Genomic DNA, 20,549 nt, shown 5'->3' with positions numbered 1-20,549 from the left:
AAGTTTGAGAAGCCTTCAGGAGTCCCTGAGGCAGGCCCCAGGGGTCCTGGTCTACCTAGGATCCAGTCTGCCTCAGTATCCCCTCTGTACCCTGTCACCGGAGGGGAGCAGCCTGAGGGTGCACGTGTGGCCTTGGTGCAAGCGTGGTGGTGGACGCCCGAAGGCAGCTGCCGATTTCCTGGCTCAGTCGCACATCTTCATTTGGAGGCCCGCCAGGAGCATTCCCAAGGCCGCCACACTGCTCATTTTCCTGCTGCCCCACCTACACGGGTACCCCGGCACTCTGGCTCCCCCCCTGTAGCAGTGGGTGAAATGTTCCATCCTTAGGGTCAGCGCTGGATCACAGCTATCTTGCCTCCTCAAGATTTTGGTCCAGCAGTTATCCGCCGCCTCTGCTGGTTTTCCCTAGCTCCCGGACGATACCTCTCAGCATTTCAGAACATCTTCCCGGCCTCACCTCTGCCTTGTGTTGGCCTCCATTTCTTTGCTCCCTGTCACAGGAACAAAGGAACTCTCTGAAAGAGTTGCCTCCACTTACTGTCTCCCCTTCCTCGTCTCCCATGTTTTTGTTCACGATGAAAAGAGTTTTATTTTTGTATGAATAAAAATGGTATAAGTTCAATGTGGCTGGAACGAGAGCAAGAAAGCAAATGTCACTTGGAATTACATCACAGACGCTGTTTTACAATAAGGAGAGTTTTACGTGCTGCTCCTCTATTGTTTCCTCTTCCGCCCTTTTAAGGGTTTGATTTAGAACTTCTCTTGATATATCCCCACATCTCTTGATATATCCCCACTCCCCTCCCACAGTGACCCACAGACACCTGCACACAGGCACACAGCGTTAACGGAATGTGATGTATCCTTCCGAACGTTTCTTCATGTTCTCACACACAGAGGTTTTCTTTTGTTTGCAAGATCATACTTTAACTACTTCTCTGTGTTCTCATTCAACAAAACCTCGTGGAAAATCTTTCAAATCGACTAGTACAGATTGATCTATATGGTCAACGTATAATCAATCGATTCAACTCTTCACCTATTGATAGGCATTAGTTCTTTTTGTAGAGTTTTGTCATGACAACCAATGATACAGCATATACGTATATATAGATTCCGTATATATCTCTCTCTATATATATCCATATATATATATATATATATATATCCTACGAGTAGGATATATATATATATCTCTATATATCTCTCTCTATATATATCCATATATATATATATCCTACGAGTAGGATATATATATATATATCTCTATATATCTCTCTCTATATATATCCTACTCGTAGGATATATATATGTATATATATCTCCTTTCCATCCCATCTCATCCCATAAATAGATTCCTAAGAGTGGAATTTCTGGGTCTAAGAGCGTGCATATATACGTATTTTTTATTTTACTAAAAAAAAATTTAAATGTTTATTTTTGAGAGACAGAGTGCAAGCGGGGGAGGGGCAGAGAGCGAGGGAGACACCGAATCCGAAGCAGGCTCCAGGCTCCGAGCTGGACACAGGGCTCAAACTCGAACTTGAACTCTTGAATTGTGAGATCACAACCTGAGCCCAAGTCGGACGCTTAACGGACTGAGCCACCCCAGGTGCCGCAAGAGCATAGATGTTTTCAATAGATCTTACCAGATCGCATTCCAAAAAGGCTGAAATAATTCGGTTTTCCTTCAGAAGTGCGAGAGAATTTCCTGACCCTCATTCCTTCCCAAGAGTTACCCTTCCGACTTTGTGCCCTTGGGTGCAGCCTCATTGTAACTTTGTATCTTTCTGACTGCTGGTGAGGTTGACTATCAGAGGTGGACAGCACCTGATTTTGGAGTCAGTGTGCCTGAGTGTGAATTTCACCTCCATCTCTTAGCAGCTGTGTGACCTTACAAAAATTATTTGCCATTTTTTGTGCCTGTTTCCTCATCTCTGCAATGGGATAATAATATTCCCATCTCACAGCGTTGTTGAAGAGAATTAGGTAAATTATTATAACAATTCCTGGTGCATAGTAAACACTAAAAAAAAAAATGTTGTTTTAAATACATTTATTGGCTGTTTGGGTATGCTCCTCTGTAAAATGACTGTATCCTTTGCTCTCATCGGGTGTTTTTTCTTTCTATCAAATATTTTTATCAGATTTTGTCTCACCTCCTTCAATAAAGATTTTAAAGATTTGTAATTAAATAAAATTTAATTTCTGTAACTGAGAGTTGATGGGGGTGGGGGAGAGGAGAAAGTGGGGGATGGGCATTGAGGAGGGCTCTTGTTGGGATGAGCACTGGGTGTTGTATGGAAGCCAATTTGACAATAAATTACATAAAAAAAATTTGTCACTACAATGAATAGATTACTTTTTGTTATTTCTATTGTTGTTATATAGCATTCTAGAGAAAAATTACTAATTTTTAAATATTTATCTTACATTGTGCCATCAAATTATCTTAGTCTAGACAACTATAGGGTAGTTCTTGTGACTAAGTTTGGGTTTCCTAGGCATATGATCTTATATTTGAAAGAGAGGATTTTTCTCTCCTTTCCCCCAGTGCTTATAATGGTTATTTTATTTTATTTTCCTCTTGTAATGTCAGAACTCTCAAAAACAGTGGTGAATAGCAGGTATCCCTGTCTTGTTCTTGATTTTAGTAAAATAAGAAATACCAACTGTGGACAGCAGCTTTGATCTGCCCCTGGGGTTCCATCTCAAGATTTTCTAGTCTTTGTGAGCCTCTATTCTTTTTTCTGTTTTTATCTTTTTTTTAATGTTTATTCATTTTTTGAGTGGGGGGGGAGGGGCAGAGAGAGAGCGGCAGACACAGAATCTGAAGCAGGCTCCAGGCTCCAAGCTTGTCAGCACAGATCCCGATTCGGGGCTTGAACCCATGAACCATGAGATCATGACCTGGTTGAAGTCAATTGCTTAACTGACTGAGCCACCCAGGCGCCCCTGTGATCCTGTATTCTTGATGTCCCTGCTGTTGATTTCATTCTCGTGTAGCTAGCCTCCGCAATCGCATAAGCCAATTCTTTTAAACAAATTGCTTTACACACACGCGCTTCCCACGAGTTCTGCTTCTGTAGTTGAACTCTGACTGCTAGAAATACTGATTGTTTGAAAGCTGTGGTGACCCTTGGGCAAATTAAGCAGCTTATGTTGAACATGAAAATCACACTTTAAAACTTAAAATTAAAACTTAGAGCATCCGCTCCTTGTTTTCAATATAACAAGTTGTACATTTCACGTGTGACTCTACTGCTAGAAAAACTTCTGGAATACGCTGAAGGCAGATCATTTAGGACACATTAAGCCTTTTGTGCATAAGTGAACTATAGCCATCTAAGGTTTCATATGAGCAGTTTCACGCAAAATAATATTTGACACGTCTATACACTTTCAAAAAATTTACTCACATTCTTAGGAAGGATGTTAACAGCCAAAGTTAGCTTCATTTTAATTTTTTAGAACACCATAGAAGAGCATATAGAGTACCTTAAGGTAAGTGCAAACACCTTAACGTTAATTTTGTAATATACAACGGATATGAGGATATTCGTCTCGGGGCAATTCAAAAACATTCTTCGGAGCTTGAATTTGATGATACATACTATGTGCTTTGTACGTCTTGGTCACACACACACTTGCAATGTAAGTATATATACATACTCTCTTTACATAAATATATATACATCCCTACTGTACAAGCTTTGGTTCCTCCTAATTATTCTTTGGTGTTCTTTCATATTTGTTAAGTGTTTCGTAAATACATTGTTTATAGATCCTCATGTAATGGAAATAGCTCAAAACTAGAATACTGAAGAACAATAGCATCAGAACAAAGAGGAAAGCAGCAACCAGGTAGCCACTGGGACTGAAACAAGAACAGAAGAAAAACCAGTCCATTAGAAGTCATCATTCACTTTGGTTGTGAATTTATTTAGTCAGACAACGTTTGAATGGCTAGCTCCTATGCCACTGACAGCAAACAGAGATTAGTAAAACAGCCTGTCTACCCTCAGGACGTTTGCCTCTTAGTGTTCAAGGTAGACCAGGGAGGAAAACAGAGAGTGTGGTGAATGAGAGAAAGAAACATGAAATTTGCTGGGGGGGGCGGGGAGGGCAGACATCTGGAAGGCCTTCCAGTGGTGGTGACCTTTGAACAGAGTACTGGTGGGAATAGGATTAGGAGCGTTAGAATGGGCTCCCTGGATAAAAATGCCTGGCAGTGGGGGCAGGGGGAACACCTGGGCATCTGACTCTTGACTTTGGCTTGGGTCATGATCTCAGGGTTGTGGGATGGAGCCTGGAGCCTGCTTGGGATTCTCTCTCTCTGTCTCTCTCTCTCTCTCTCTCCCTCTGCCCCTCCCCTGCTCATGCTGTCTCTCAAAAAATAAAAATAAATTGGGGCGCCTGGGTGACTCAGTCCATTAAGCATCTGACTTTGGCTCAGGTCCGTGAGTTCGAGCCCTGCGTCAGGCTCTGTGCTGTCAGTTCAGAGCCTGGAGCCTGCTTTGGATTCTGTGTCTCCCTCTCTCTCTGCCCCTCCCCTGCTCATTCTTGTTCTCTCTCTCTCTCTCTCTCTCTGTTTCTCTCTCTCTCTCTCTGCTACTTTCCTCTGGGTACCAGGCCTCTTCACCTGGGACTCTGCATGGGTGCCTCCCATCAGGGTGGATTTATTGCTTGAGCCAAACACTGTGCTCTTTTCTATTTGGTGTCCTGTTATCTGACTTCAGTTTTTGGTTCCTTTTTAAGCCATAATTATTTATTTGCAGTGTTAAAGTTTCCCCAGGTCCCTCCTTACTCAGACCTTCCTTCTATATGGATACGAGCTTAATCTGACTCCAGTGAATGGTCTCCTTCTTGGAGGAAGTTAATTAACTGACTCAATAAATTACCTGATATGAGCCAGGTCCTGTGGTAGTACCTGGATAAACAATGATAAGTAAGAATAGACATGGTCCCCATCCTTAGAGAGCTTACATTCAAGTGGGGACATAATCGTTAATCAGTGATGAGAAAATAAATAGAAAATTTTATTTGTGATAAGAACTAAGTAGGAGAGAGATACAACACAATGAAAGCTTACTATAGCAGGATTTAACCTGGTGATAGGGTCAAGAAATGCCTCCATTTTAGGGAAAATATAATTATCCTAAACTATGAAGAATTAAATGGAAATGTAGTTGGCAAAGTTAAGTAGGAAAGAGGTAAGGAAGAGTTGCCAGATGGAAGAAATCGCACCTGTGAAGTTCCTGTTTCGGGACAGAGTATGGAGAAAGTTGGGAACTGAAAGAAGGTCGGTGGGTCTAGAGCGGAGAAGATGGCGGGAGCATAATGCAAGATGAGATTGGCAAAATAGGTGGGGGCCAGATCATGGTAGGTCTTCTAAGCCTTGTTGTGGAGTTACTATTTTAAGGAAAAAAAAAACCTAAGTGTTTCAGGCTATAAAATTAGCATTTGAAAAGATCACTTTGGCCCCAGCGAAGGAAATGAACTAGAAGAAAATAGAACTGAATGAGGCAAGATGTGTTAGGTGTCTACTGCAGCTGTTCCCATCTGAGATCATGGTAGCTTGGATTGGAGAGGTGGCGATAGGCTTGGTGGGAAGCGGACTCATTAAAGGGCGGTTCAGGAGATTGAATGAATGAGAATCAGTGACTGGATGAGCTGGGGGAAATAGAGAAATGAACGTGAGCTCTAGGTTTTTTGGTTTTTCGTTTTTGTTTTTGTTTTTTTGGTATTTTATTTACTTATTTATTTATTTTTTCTTTTTGACTTGTAGATGTTTGGCTTGTACAGTTCAATGTGCTATTTCCTGAGAGAAGGAACACAGGAACACAGGGTTGCTGTACTGTTCATCTCCTGAAGGCACCATTCATATTATAGCCCATGTGAATGGATTCTCTTGGAGCTGTGCAGAGACAACCTGCAGGGATGTATGCAATTACCCCAACGGATCGGTTTTAGAGTGGGACAAATAATGGGGTAAGGGAACGGGTGATAAGATCACGAGACCACTTTTGGACATGTCCAGTTTGACCAGTCTTTGAGACATCTAAAACAAGACGTTAAGTATATGGTAGGATCTTTGGCTCTGGACAGGCCAGAGATGTGATTTGGGAGTCTTGCGTATATAGATAGATGCTTACTGAAGCCATGAGTATGGCTGAGCTTGCCAGAATGAGAAGCTCATGAGACCAGGGCTGAGCCCTGGGAAAAGTCAACATTTACTGGCTGCTGAAGGAGGTTGAGGCTCTCTTTACTTGAGAGAGACTGGCTATAGAAGTTTAGGAAAACCCATAAAGCAATACAGCCGTCAAAGGAAGAGTCAACACTGATGAAACAGGAAATAAGATGAGGGCTGGTAAATATCAGGTTCAGTGCAGGCCAGTTCCGGTTCAAGATGGTGACATAGGAGGCTCTTGAACTCACCTCCTTCCACCATCACACCCATGCCACAGCTATCTGAGGAACAGTTCTCTCCAAAAGAAATCCAGAAACTAGCTGAGCAACATCTACACATTGGGTGAATGAGAAAAAATCCACCCACATCGAAATGGGTAGGAGTGACTAGAACACAATCTGACCATAAACCCCACACCCAGCACAGCAACATACAACCAGGAGCTTGTCCCTGAAGCCTGAAGGGTTTGGACCCAACATCTAGAGTCTCAATCTACAAGAGTTCCACCTGAGGGACAGGCCCCCCAAACACTTAGCTCTGAGAGCCAACCGGACTTGTATCTATGAGACCCACGAGGCAGCGCAGAAAAGGGATCCTGAGCACTTGCAGGAGCTAAGCCCCCCTTAACCCTCAGCCCAGAGAGAGCAGACTGAAATGCCCATCTCCTCATCTTTCCATGAAGAGGTCTATTTGCTTATCTTACAAGTTATGGTTTGGGGTTCAGGCTCCTGATTTAACACACATCAAGGGACTGACTGAAATCCTTTCCAGACACTTGGGAGTGTGGCAAGTGCCATCTTAACATTCTCTCTGCTTTTCCTTCGACCACTGGTATCTCTCTGAAAGGAGCTTCTGCACATGACCGGTGGCCCCAGCTTCTATGGCTGCCATGCAGGGGACACTCCCTTTATCGCCTGACTCTGGTTGTCAGGAGAACTTACATTCACTAGTCCTGTAGGAGTGTGACAAACTCCATTTAGCTGAGATTAACCCAGGATTTGGCACAGAGGGAACAGACAGGAACACCCATCTCCCAGTCTTTTCCCTGAAAGAGGTCTATTTGCATACTTGAAAAGCCACTGCCTATGTGTCCAGTTTCCAATCAGCTTGCATCCAGGTGCTGACTGAGGTCCTCTTCTTTGGGAGGCTGACAGGTCTTGGCACACCCTCAACTATTAGAAAACCCTCAGAATTAAGAAGTCACCTTGGATAGGGGCACCTGGGTGGCTCAGTCAGCTAAGCGTCTGACTTGGGCTCAGGTCATGAGCTCACGATTGGTGGGTTTGGGCCCCGCATCGGGCTCTGTGCTGACAGCTCAGAGCCTGGAGCCTGCTTCGGATTCTGTCTGTCTGTCTGTCTCTCTCTCTCTCTCTCTCCGTCCCTTCCCCCACTCATGTTCTGTCTCTGTCTCAAAAATAAACATTAAAAAAAAATGTTTAAAGAAAGCATCTTGGACAGTCAAAGGTTTGAGAGACAACCAACAGCTAGGGCCAGACTGAACAATAAGGTTCATCTCCTCCCTGAGACCAATCCTACAAGACTATTGAAAAGAGGCTGTCTTCTCTAAGTCAGAAGCCAATGCAGTCAAAGGAAATGAAGAAACGGAAGAAATTTGTTCCAAACAAAAGAACAAGAGAAAACTCAAGAAACAGACCTTGGCTTAACCAACTGAGCCACCCAGGCACCCCAAGGTTTTATCAGTTTATTTAAATTAAAAACTTGGGGGTGATTAAAAGCCTACGAGGAGGATCTAGTTGAGAGGAAAAGTTTAATATACAAAAGAGAGAAGAAATAATGGATTTGGAAGTTTCCTTAGAAAGTAAGAGGGTTCAAAGCACAGGAGGAAGAATTAAAGAGGACAAATAAAATTTCTTTAACTGTAACAGGATGGAAAAAGGAGAGAATGGATATAGGTGTTTGCAGATTTATATGTTTGGAATCAGGAATCAGGAGTGTTCCCGGGTGCTGGCTTCTAATTTCCCTGGAATGGTGGAGACAAGCTCATCTGATTGGTTGTTAAGTAAAGATGGTCCAAGGAGGAAGCTAATTAGATAAGGTCCGAGGTCGTTATGGAGAGTAGAGACGTTGGTTGGCCAGAGAAAGATAGGAAGATTCTCAGGTAGTGTTGGTGACCTACATGAAGTCGGTGATTAATCTGCCCTGTTGTGTCACTTTCTTTACCGACACTTGGCCGTTCAGGTGTAATCACAGAGCGCTGTGGGGCGCTAAATTCCAGAAAGGTAAGGAGATACTAGTGCTACTGAAGGAATAAAGTGTAAGAAGATACTAAATAAAAAAGGAGAAATTGAAAGTAGAAGTGGAGGTCCCAATGGGAACAATGAAGAGCTGTGGTGAGTATAGCTGGAGTAGCAAGCTGGAAGGTCAGAGAATGGGATGTCTGAGCGGATGCTTCGGGAAGCAGAGACATTCTGACAGTAATGCCAGTGTCCTCAGTGTGACTATGGGAGTGGGTGGTGGAAACACAGCAGAGGAAGAGGACACTCAGGATGAGGAAAGGCCTTGATGTTGGTAGGGTTAGCCATGTGGGCACAGATGGTGGGGACTGATATGGAGGTGGAAACAGCATGGCAGGGCCAAGGTCATCAATGAGTGGAGAGGACTTTGGGGAGGATGCGGCAACACAGAGAAAGGATGGAGGTACAGCGGATGCCATGAGCCTCAAAGGGTGGGTGTTGAAAAAGATACGTTTTAGTTTTGTTTTAGAAGAACCGGGATAAATAATGATCCGACAGTGGTAATGGCACTGCGAGGCACCTGGGGGTCATTGGGAAATAAACAGCCAGCACTCTAGAGGGCTGAAGGTGAAGCAGTGTCCTGGGGGCGGGGGAGAGGGAGATAAGAGGGGGGAGCTCAGAGGATGGTTGAGGATTTAGGTGAGTTTGCTGGTTAAATGGTAGCAACTCCAAAGGACCCAGTGGAAAATCTGGGGAAGTGGTTGAGCACTGGGCCAAAAGGCAAGGGAGCACTAAATGTCTGCCTCCTACAGGCTGGTCTTCAGCCAATGTTTGCTCATGAAAAGGGCTTTCTTGCTAGGAAAATGTCCACCACCAGCTAATCCCTTCTCTCCTCTGCCGCCCCCGTTCAGGGCTCACTAACCTACAGACTGTTCCCTAGGCTGCACCATATGCCCTGGCTGCTAAAATCCCAGCTACTAGGAGGTGAGCTGGGGCGACTGGGTGAAATCCTCCTTCACTGTCTTCTGTCCTCTCCAACTCACCAATGCCCCCTTCTGATGGTGGATACTTGGGTGTACGGATGTTATTAATATTCATCGAAATCAAACATGCCAATTGAATCCTCATTAGGAAGGGAAGTCACTGCCAAACGTTATACATGTTTCCTAAAGTCACTTCAAAATAACACATGGCTCATCTCATTTGTAGGTTATTCACACTATTGATCTCCCGTTGGTACAAAACATCAAGGAGTCAGTAATGTTTGAAGTAGGGCCGTAAGTAACTTAATTGTTTGTCTTCCATTTTTTAAAATTTTACAAAAACCAGGCCCAGGACAGAGACGCAAAGTCATTTGTGACCCCAGGGTGAGCATGAAGACTCCTTATTCTGCCCTCCTGGGAAACTCAAGTTGGGTCCAGGAAAATGCCTTCACTACCTGTTTCCTGGATGCATAAGAATATGGCCAGTGGTCAAGGGCGGACCTGGGGTCATTGGGGGCACAGCCAGTGTCTGCTCCCAGTCTCCACCACTGCAGCCTACAGTCTGGCCCTTAAGTGGGGTTGAAAGAGGCGTTGGATGGGAAGACAGCAGGCACTGGGGGATGAAACAGAAGGGGACCCCCAGCTGCAGTAACAATTCTCAGAAACTCCTTCCAGCCGCATCCCTGGGATGATTGATACATACAATTTTAGGGTATCACATATAGGGCAGAAGTATTAGGGTCCCAGGGAAATGGGGGAGAGAGGTTTTTCCTTTTTTTAGCTGCCACCCTTGTCTTTTACAACTTCCCTCATTAAAATCTGATTAGGCACCGGGCATTACCTGGGAATCATTCCGAAGGTCTCTATTGCAAAGATAGTTGTTAGGTTACAGAAACTGCAAATCAGAAAAATAATATTAAAGATGAAATTAAGTGCAATATATTAAGACTCCGTCCAAATCTTTACGGTAATGATCAAATCATGTATTATCCTAATTAAGGTGTCAATTTCTCGGTAATGGAGAGACTAGATGCATTTGCATAACAGCCATGATGATTTTTCCATATGTGTGACTTGGCCTGCTTGCTGTATAATTTCTCAGAGCTTGTCAGTGCGATTTCATGGTCCTCTTAACAGCTTTGCATCGTTTTGATGGTGGGTCCCGAGGCAACAGCAATAATAATAATAATAATAATAATAATAATAATGTTTTACTGAGCATTAGTACTTACTGAAAGCGAATACTATCTGAGTGTTTCCTTTGTACCAGGCAGTGTACCAAATACCTTCCATGAATTATCTGCTGAATCCTCACAGGAACCCTTTCTTTTAGATGAAGAAACTGACGCTTAGATAGGTTAGGCTACTTGCAAAAGTTTACACAGCTGTAAGTAGCAGAGCCGAATTCAGGTTTTTCTGATCGAAGAGCCTGTAACGTTCACCTGATGTAGGTTGACTCTTTCAAGAAGCTAAGAATGTGAGGAACTAGACATATGGAACTGTGTTATTAACTTCTAAAGTTACTGAGTATCTCTCATAATGTAGCCTATTTCTTGGAAAGAGATAGAGTAGAGCTAAATCAACATTAATGATATGACTGCACCTATCTTCATGTGGGAGAAGAGAGAAGAAAGGAACTTAACTTGGTTGAGCAAAATTAGGGATTTTTACCCAGGCCTTTCATTTGATCCTCAGAATACTATTAAGAGAGGAATTATAGACTCATTCGACAAATAAAGAAATAAGCTCAGAGACTAAGCAATTTGCTTAAGGAGGCATATCTATCAGTGGCAAAATTCGGTTTCGAGCCAAAGTAGATTCTAGCCTTCAAGGTCCATCCATGTTGTAGCAAATGGCAAGATTTCCTTCTCTTTTTACAGCCGAGTAATATTCCATTGTATTTATATACCACATCTTCTTTATCCATTCATCCATTGATGGACACATACATCATTTCCATGTCTTGGCTACTGTAAATAATGTCGCAATGATCAGGAGGGTGAATCTTTTCAAGTTAGCGTTTTCATTTTCTTTGGGTAAATACCCAGGAGAGGAACTGCTGGATCACATGGTAGTTCTATTTTTAGCTTTTTGAGGAAACTCCATAGTGTTTTCCATAGTGGCTACAGCAATTCACATGCCCACCAATAGTGCACAAGATCCCCTTTTTCCCACATCGTTGCCAACACTTGTTATCTCTTGTCTTTTTGAGAACAGCCATTTGAACAGGTGTGAGGTGACATCTTGTTGCTCTTTTGATTTGCATTTCCTTGATGATGAGTGACGTCGAGCACCTTTTCATATGCCTGTTGGCCATCTGTATGTCTTGGAAAAATGTCTATTCAGATCTTCAGCCTAGTTTTTAAATGGATTGTTTGTTTTCTTATTGCGTTATATGAATTCTTTGTATATTTTGCAGATTAACCCCTTATTGGGTGTGTGATTTCCACAGGTTGTCTTTTCATTTTGTTGATGGCTTCCTTTGCTGTGCAGAAGCTTTTTAGTTTGGCGTAGTCCCACTTGTTTCTTTTTGCTGTTTTTTTTTGTTTTTTTTTTTTGGTGTCAGATTCAAAAAATCATGGCCAGGACTGAAGTCAAGGAGCTTCCTACCTATGTTTTCTCCCAGTTTTATGGGATAAGGCCTTATATTCGTGTCTTTAATCCATTTTGAATTAATTTTTGTGTATGGTGTGAGACAGGGGTCTAATTTCATTCCTTTGCATGTAGCTGTCCAGTTTTCCCAACACCATTTATTGAAGAGACTGTCTTCCTCCCTGCTGCATATTCTTGGCTCCTTTATAATAAATTGACTATATATGTGTGGGTTTTTTCTGTCCTCTCTATTCTGTCCATTGATGTATGTGTCTGTTTTTATGCCAGGACCATACAGTTTTGATTACAATAGCTTTGTAGGATAGTTTGAAATCAGGAAGGGTGATGCCTCTCACTTTATTCTTTTTTTTCAAGATGACTTTGGCTATTTGGGGTCTGTTGTCATTCCATTCCATATAAATTTTAGGATTGTCCTCGTTCTGTGAAGAATGCTATTGGAATTTTGATAGGGATTGCATTGAATCTGTAGTTTGCTTTGGGTATTTTAACAATATTAATTATTCCAATCCATGAGCATGGAATATGTTTCCATTTATTGGTGACTTCTACAATTTCTTTCATCATTGTCTTATAAAAATTTAGCCAAAGAGTTGAGTGTCTAGGTCTTTCAACTCTTTGGTTAAATTTATTCCTAGGAGGGGTGCCTGGGTGGCTCAGTCGTTTGAGCATCCGACTTTGGCTCAGGTCATGATCTCGCAGTTCGTGAGTTTGAGCCCCATGTTGGGCTCTGTGCTGACAGCTCGGAGCCTGGAGCCTGCTTCGGAATCCGTGACTGCCTCGCTCTCTGCCCCTCCCCGACTCATGCTCGGTCTCTGTGTCTCAAAAAATAAGTAAATGTTAAAAAAATTACAAAAAAATTTATTCCTAGGTATTTTGTTCTTTTTGATGCAATTGTAAATGAGATTTTCTTAATTTCTCTGCCTCATAGTTCATTATTAGTATATAGAAACATAACTGATTTTTATATATTCATTTTGTTTCCTGCCACATTACTGACTTTGTTCATTAGTTCTAACAGGTTTTTTTTTGGGTGGAGTCTTTAGGGTTTTCCAAATATAATATCATGTCAACTGCAAATAGTGAACATTTTGCTTCTTCCTTTCTGATTTGTATGCCTTTTATTTCTTTTTCTTGCCTAATTGCTCTGGATAGGACTTCCAATTCTATGTGGAACAAAACTAAAAGTGGGCATCTCTGTCTCTCATCTTTGTTCTTGATCTTAGGGGAAAGGCTTTCAGCTTCTCTGCATTCAGTATGATGCTAACCAAGGACTTGTCATATATGGCCTTTATTATGTTGAGGCATGTTCCTTCTCCACTTTGTTGAGAGTTATTTTTTTTTAAATAATAAATTAATGTTGGATTTTGTCAAATGCTTTTCTGCATCTAGTGAGATCATCATATGGTTTTTATCTTTCGTTTTGTTAATGTGTATCACACTGATTAATTTGCAGATATCAAATCATCCTTGTATCCCTGGGATAAATCCACTCGATCATAGTATATGGTCCTTTTTAAATGTATTGTTGAATTTGGTTTGGTAATATTTCCTTGAGGATTTTTGTATCTATGTTCATCAAGGATAATGACCTATAATTTTCTTTTCTCGTGGTATCTTTGTCTGGTTTTGGTACTAGTAATGTTGGCCTCATAAAATGGGTTTAGAAACATTCTTTTCTCTTGCATTTTTCAGAAAATTTTGAGGAGGTTAGATATTCTTTAAATGTTTGGTAGAATTTACCAGTGAAGCCATCTGGTCTTGGACTTTTGTTGAGAGTTTCTTTTTCTTACTGATTCACTCTCCTTACTAGTAGTCAGTCTAATCAGATTTTCCTTTTTTTTTTTTATTTGAGAGAGAGAGAGAGAGAGAGAGAGAAGAAGAAGAAGAAGAAGGAGGAGGAGGAGGAGGAGGAGGAGGAGGAGGAGGAGGAGGAGGAGGAGGAGGAGGAGAGGTGCAAAGGGAGAGAGAGAGAATCCCAAACAGGTCCCATGCTCAGCACAGAGTGAGACACAGGGCCTGATAACACCACCCTGGGATCATGACCTGAGCTGGACTTAAACAGATACTCAACCGACTGAGCCACCCAGGTGCCCCTGATTTTCCATTTTCTTCATGATTCAGTCTTGGTAGGTTGTATGTTTCTAAGAGTTTACCCATTTCTTCTAGGTTGTCTAACTTGTTGGCATATAATTGCTTATAGTAGTTCTTATGATCCTATGTATTCCTTTGGTATCAGTTGTAACTTCTCTTTCATTTCCAATTTTATTTGAGTCCTCTCTCTTTTTTCCTATTGAATGTAGCAAAAATTTTGTCTGTTTTGTTTACCTTTTCAAAAACCAACTCTTAGTTTCTACTGTCTTTTTAGTCTCTATTTCCGCTCTGATCTTTTCCTTCCATTTACTAACTCTGGGCCTTCCTCTTTTTCTAGTTCTACGAAGTGTAAAGTTAAGTTGTTTATTTGAGATTTTTCTTCCTTCTTGAGGTAGAGGATTTCCTTCCTTTTTATGGCTGAATAATACTCCATTCTATACTTATATATACCACATTTTCTTTATCATTCACTCATTAATGGGCACTTAGTCTCCCTCCACGCCTTGGCTATTATAAATAATGCTGTCATGAACATGGGGGTGCATATATCTTTTTGGGTTCCCTCTTACCTTATATGATGTTGTCATGTTTTAGTGTAACTCATTTATTGGACTTTGTAGAGTGGAGTAGAAATTTTATTCAATCCCATGATTATCCCTTTAAATAGATGCCAAAACTATTACAATAAAATATTTATATTCACCTATAGTTTGGATCCAGGATCTTCACACGAAACACATACATTCCAGAATGGTCTACAGGCCAAACTAAATGGTTATAGTTAGACTTGTTGATAATCTCATACGGTTGATTCAAGTCTCCTGGTTTTCCAATAGCATAAGAAAAACAGTGTTTATAGTTCTGAACAGGAAACAAAGACAAAAACCTTAGGGTTGTTTTCTAGGGGAAGAGGTGTTGCAGATTATAGGAGAGAGGAGAAAGTATGTGATAGCTAGAGGGGAGAAGGGAATGATCTGGAGAAATACACTTATGTTTGTTGGGCCGTATTAAGGGATGGTTTTAATCATGAAATTAAAGTGAAACCAGTCAGCATGGGTGTGTCTTCCTCCAACCACCAGTCAGATGTCAAGGTGGACAGTTGGATTTAATGAGGGTTGTGATTTAGCCACACAAGTCTGAAGAAGTGTGAGGAAGGAGGGAATTCAGGGTACATATCAACAGAGTGATAGAATTATTGACCATGGAATTTAAGCTGAATAAAGAGCAAGAGAACCTGGGGGTGGGGTGAGGGTGGTGGGGTCACTGGATTGAAGGTCATTTTGAGGTTGAAGGATTGTCCAAAGGATTGTCACAGTCAAGGTTCTAGGGTTATGTTGCTGGAAGGGTTGGGAGTGGTGGATGGAAAGTGGAATGCTTAGAGCTGGGAATATAGAGGATAATACATATTTTTTGTATATATATCTCTGTCTTGACATGCACAGATTCTGATATAGAAGTAAAGTAACATTCCTGTTGTAGGACTTACATTTTACAGGCTCAGGTACTGTATAGGTCCCTTTTATTCATGAGATATGATTTGATTTTCCATATAACATAAATTAATTTCAATTCAAGAAAGTTCGATTGAAAAAATGGAAAATATTATAGTATGGGACTGATAGTTGGCATTCAGAAGTGGTCTTTTCGTTGTACAAAAATTGAAACTTCAGGTGTTCTTTAGAAAGACTTACTCTCAATGCTTCAACGTGTTTGTCAGGTATTTAATAAATCTGCAAACACAGGTTTTAGCAGAAAAAAGTTAAAATTGTTGGTAACACAGGAACAATGGAAGACCAAACAGGAATAAGATGAAGCACTTTTGAAATCATAATACTAATGCAATAGAAAAATTGGATGTGAGTTGCAGAAACAAATTTAAATCCAGAATGTTTCCATCAAGCTTTTGTTAATGCTGAAATGCCAATTTAGTTATTACAAATAAAGTTTTTTGGGTAATAATTTCCTTACCTCAGGTCCCCAGACTTCTTCTAGTGGGAGGTGCTTGTTAAGCTCAATCATTGACTTCCATGTCTGGGCTTCATTTAAACAACCACTCTGGCAAATAATTGTACATATAGGAAGTTAACAAACAAATGAGCAAAGGAAAAAAAGAGAGAGAGAGAGAGAAACCAAGAAATCTACTTTTAACTGTGGAGAACACAATGATGGTCACCAGAATGGAGGTGGGTGGGGGAGATGGATGAAACAGGTCATGGGAATGAAGGAGTGTTCTTGTGATGACCAGGATGGAACTGTTGAGTCACTATATTGTGCACCTGAAGCAAATATAACGCCGTAGGTCGACTCTACTGGAATTAAAATAAAAAACCTAATAAAAAATTGCGCACACACATATGTTTTGTATATATACACATGTTTTGTATATAAATTCATTCCTAATATTTAATATATTTAATGTCATTGAAAAATGTATATTTATTTATTTTTTCATTCCTTAAATGTTTGCTGATATAAAGGGGAACAATTGACAGTTGTATATTGACCTTGAAGAAAAGGGAAACTCACTTATTTTAAGTGTTTCACATGAAAAGTAATGTTATCGGTGAATATGACCATCTTATTTCTTCCTTTCCAATTCTCATGCTTTTAATTAATTTGCATTGTATCATTTGCCTTGTTACAGAGATCGGACACAATGTTGTATAGAAGTGGTGATGACTGACACCCTCATTTCACTCCTGGCTCCAGAAAGAAGGCTTTCAAATTTTCACCACTAAGTAAGAAGTTTCTATAATTTTTTTTTGTAGTTACATTTTATTAGGTTAAAGAAGTTACCATATACTTATAATTTTCTACGATTTATTTTGGTGCTATTCTTTATTTTTTTTAAGTAGGCTCCACTCCCAATGTGGAGCTTAAACTCATGACCCTGAGAATTCCAAGGTGTATTTTTAAAATAATGTTACATATGGCTACATATGTATATAATGTTAACCTAATGGCTTTTCAACTATTATAATAATCCATGCTTATTGTTCTTTATTCTGTTAATATAGTGGCTTTCTTTGATTTTCAAATGATATTCCAGCTCTTCATTTATAAAATAAACAAAACTTGTCAGGATGCATGATTTAAAAAAACAATTTTTTTTAATGTTTTTATTTTTGAGAGAGAGAGCAAGAGAGAGCGAGCGAGTGCATGAGCGGGAGAGGGACAGAGAGAGAGGAAGACACAGAATCCAAAGTAGCCTCCAGGCTCTGAGCTGTCAGCACAGAGCCCAACGCGGGGCTCAAACTCACAAACTGTGAGATCATGACCTGAGCTGAAATCGGATGCTTAACCGACTGAGCCACCCAGGCGTCCCTTTTTCTTTCTTTCTTTCTAAAAAAAAAATTTTTTTGGGGGGGGGGGGATGCGTGATTTTTAAATATATTGCCGAGTTTGATTTACCAGTGTTTTGGTTAGGTGCCTTGTATCTGTGAGGTGAGACTGGCTCATAATTTCCTTTTCTTTTAAGGTCCTTGGCGGGTCGTCCTGCATTCATAAAATGAGTTGGGAAGTGCTCTTCTCACTTGAATACTCTGGAGTTTTTAGAAAGCTGAAGGGAAAAATTCCTTAAATATTTGGTCGACTTCATCAGGAAAGCCATCTGGGATTATAGATGTCTGTTTATTGCTTAGAATCCAAGAAACTTTGGTAAATTGTGTTTTTCAAGGCGTTTGTCTATTTTATCCAATTCTTCATTATCAAATTTGTTAATATAAATTTGTTTATAGTAACCTCTATCATTTGGGCTTAAAGTGGTGATATTCTAATTTTGTCTCTCTCTCTCTTTTTTTTTTTTTTTTTTTCATTTTTCAACTGGAAAACTTTTATAAAGAGATGTTTCCCCTTATCTACTTTTGGTTACCCATTGGGATGGCTCATTTGCAGAAGGTAGTAGAAATATTTGTGTCCTTGTCTTTATTTGCCAGTGTTTAAAACAAGGAGTTGGTTTTCTATCATTCTCCAAAGGTATCTTTTTGAAAAAACCGTTTTAACTCATAGGTTTAATGCATTTAATGGGTCTTGGCAATATTGCGGTAATTACCCTTAATGAAGCTCTGATCGTCCCTTCTCCGGCCAGTAGGAACCTCTTCATGTTCACTTCTGATTACTTTTGACATGACCCTAGGAGTCTTTGATACTTCCTTGCTAACGGGTATGTCAAACTCTCCCAAACCCATCATGTACATTTCCTCCTCCAGGCTTGGAATCAGCTATTTAAGAATTTCCAGTTCTTTTTAGTGGGAGATAATATTTCAGGATAACCACCTGGGTACTGAGGATACTTCTACCGATTGGTTATGCTTCTAGGGTTTTTACTGGACAGCCTAGGAAAAATTTCTCTCTCTATGAACAATACATTTCTATCCAGATCACGTGAGTTTCTAATACCTCACGAGTTTACATGGAGTCCTATTCAAATTCAGGATTTTTTGTCTAACTTCTTCTTTTTTACATATGTGTCTCCTTGCTTTTATACCAAAACACTTGATGAAGAATGATAGTGTTAGAATATCTCACATTACATACCTCACAACATCAGAATAACTAATACAAATATTGCCACCGCTATTGTGATTACTGAAAACAGTTATGTTTTCCCTCTGACATATGATCTTAACATTCTCCTAGCATATTTTATAACTGTATTATACCTATATTGTCAGAAAATACATCCATTATATACTATTCTCTTTCCCTTTTAACCCTCGCTTTGCTTCAGCTTTATAAGTAACTCTATATTATGCTTTCCTCTAGTTCTTATGTTGCTACCTCTTTAGTATTAATTGTCATTGTTTGAAGGTTATTATTTAATAAGTTACTCAGGAAGGACTCATGGGAACAATATCATCTGATTTTTTTACATGTTAATAGCAGTTTGTGCCTTTTCTAGAGTCATTGGTTTTGCTGAATAGAAAATCCTTGGCTCAGTATTTATTTTCCTTTGGTATCTTAAATATTTTACTCCATTTTTTCCTGGCATAAAGCATTGCTATAAAAATGTTAATTTTATTTTATTTTCCTTATATGTAAATTGCTTGCTTTTTTGCCTACATGGTCACTTGGGTTGGCTGTTCTGATATATATATATATATATATATATATATATATATATATATATATATCTTAGATATATATATATATCTTAGATATATATATATATTTTAGATATATATTTTATATATCTTAGATAGATATATATTATATATACCTTAGATATATATTTTATATATATATATATATATATATATATATATATATATATATATATATATTTTAATGTTTGTTTATTTTTGAGAGAGAGAGAGAGGCAGAGAGAGAGTGGGACACAGAATCTGAAGCAGGCTCCAGGCTCTGAGCTGTCAGCACAGAGCCCGGTGTGGGGCTAGAACCCATGAACTGCGAGATCACGAACCAAGTCAAAGTCGGATGCCCAACTGACCGAGTCACCCAGGCGCCCCTGTTCTGATATTCTTGAGTATATGCTATGCTCTTTCCATATGAAGCTTCAAGTCTTTTTTCTTGGCCAAGGGTGGGAGAGATGTTTTCTTGAATGATTAGCATTGGTTTTGTTCCTTTGTTCTGGTTTTCTTTTTCATGGATTTCTTTTGGGTCTTTGCTTATCTTCAGTATTTGTCACTTTGTCTGAAATCCTTTTTATCCCATTGTTCATTTCTTTTTACTTTAAAATTTTTTCCCTGTTAATTTCACCTGTGTCTTTTAAAGCATTACCTGTTGTTTACTTTCATTTTTAAAGGCTATTTTCATTGCATATGAAATTTTAGATTTGGAATTTATTTTCTTTCAGCAATTTAAAGATATTTTTACTCAAAGTTTTCTGGTTTGCATTATCTCTATAGAGAAATCAACTTGAAGACTTATAGCTACTCTTTTTTTTTTTTTTTTTTTTTTTTTTTTGCTTTGGTTGCTTTTGAGGTTCTCTTTGTTTTTGATTTCAGAAATTTTACTATAGTGTTTCGGGATACAGATTACTTTTTTCTGTGCCTCGATGTCTTTTTCAAGTTTGGGAAAATTTTGCTTCTGCCCAACTCTCTCTCTTCTCTCTTTTTAGGACTCCACTCCTTAGATGTAGACAGTGAGTCTTCATTATGTTCTTGTCTATATTTTCAATCAGCTTATCTCCCTGTGTATAATTCTGGGCATTTCCTTCTTCTTTTTTTTTTTTTTTCAACGTTTATTTATTTTTGAGACAGAGAGAGACAGAGCATGAACGGGGGAGGGGCAGAGAGAGAGGGAGACACAGAATCGGAAACAGGCTCCAGGCTCTGAGCCATCAGCCCAGAGCCCGACGCGGGGCTCGAACCCACGGACCGTGAGATCGTGACCTGAGCTGAAGTCGGACACTTAACCAACTGAGCCACCCAGGCGCCCCTGGGCATTTCCTTCTGACGCCTCTTCCAGTTGACTCTGTTTTCAGTCATCACTCCTAATAGTCAAATTCTTCATTCC

At 39.9% G+C, this 20,549-nt stretch overlaps 1 protein-coding gene across 3 annotated transcripts in view; it reads right to left on the bottom strand.

Annotated features, from left to right (window-relative positions):
* Positions 1-3,395: 3,395 nt before the first annotated feature.
* CATSPERE (catsper channel auxiliary subunit epsilon) overlaps positions 3,396-20,549 on the bottom strand; it is a 201,828-nt gene continuing 184,674 nt past the window's right edge. For 2 of the 3 annotated variants that reach the window (XM_086693173.1, XM_086693172.1), the window contains 4 exons: positions 16,041-16,127; positions 14,776-14,933; positions 10,210-10,263; positions 3,396-3,877 (listed from right to left, as the gene is read on the bottom strand). In XM_086693173.1, the coding sequence (XP_086549299.1) occupies positions 3,724-3,877; positions 10,210-10,263; positions 14,776-14,933; positions 16,041-16,127 (453 nt within the window). In that variant the 3' untranslated portion in view covers positions 3,396-3,723. Of the gene's footprint in view, positions 3,878-10,209; positions 10,264-14,775; positions 14,934-15,558; positions 15,803-16,040; positions 16,128-20,549 lie in introns of those variants that run through there. The other variant, XR_015245774.1, reaches the window with a different exon arrangement.

The sequence above is a fragment of the Puma concolor genome, chromosome E4 (genome assembly GCF_028749965.1).
Source record: "Puma concolor isolate L17-30 chromosome E4, mPumCon1.1.hap2, whole genome shotgun sequence".
In the NCBI taxonomy this organism is placed as follows: domain Eukaryota; kingdom Metazoa; phylum Chordata; class Mammalia; order Carnivora; family Felidae; genus Puma; species Puma concolor.
The sequence above is the reverse complement of the archived record's forward strand: the minus strand, read 5'-3'. Positions and strand labels throughout refer to the sequence as shown.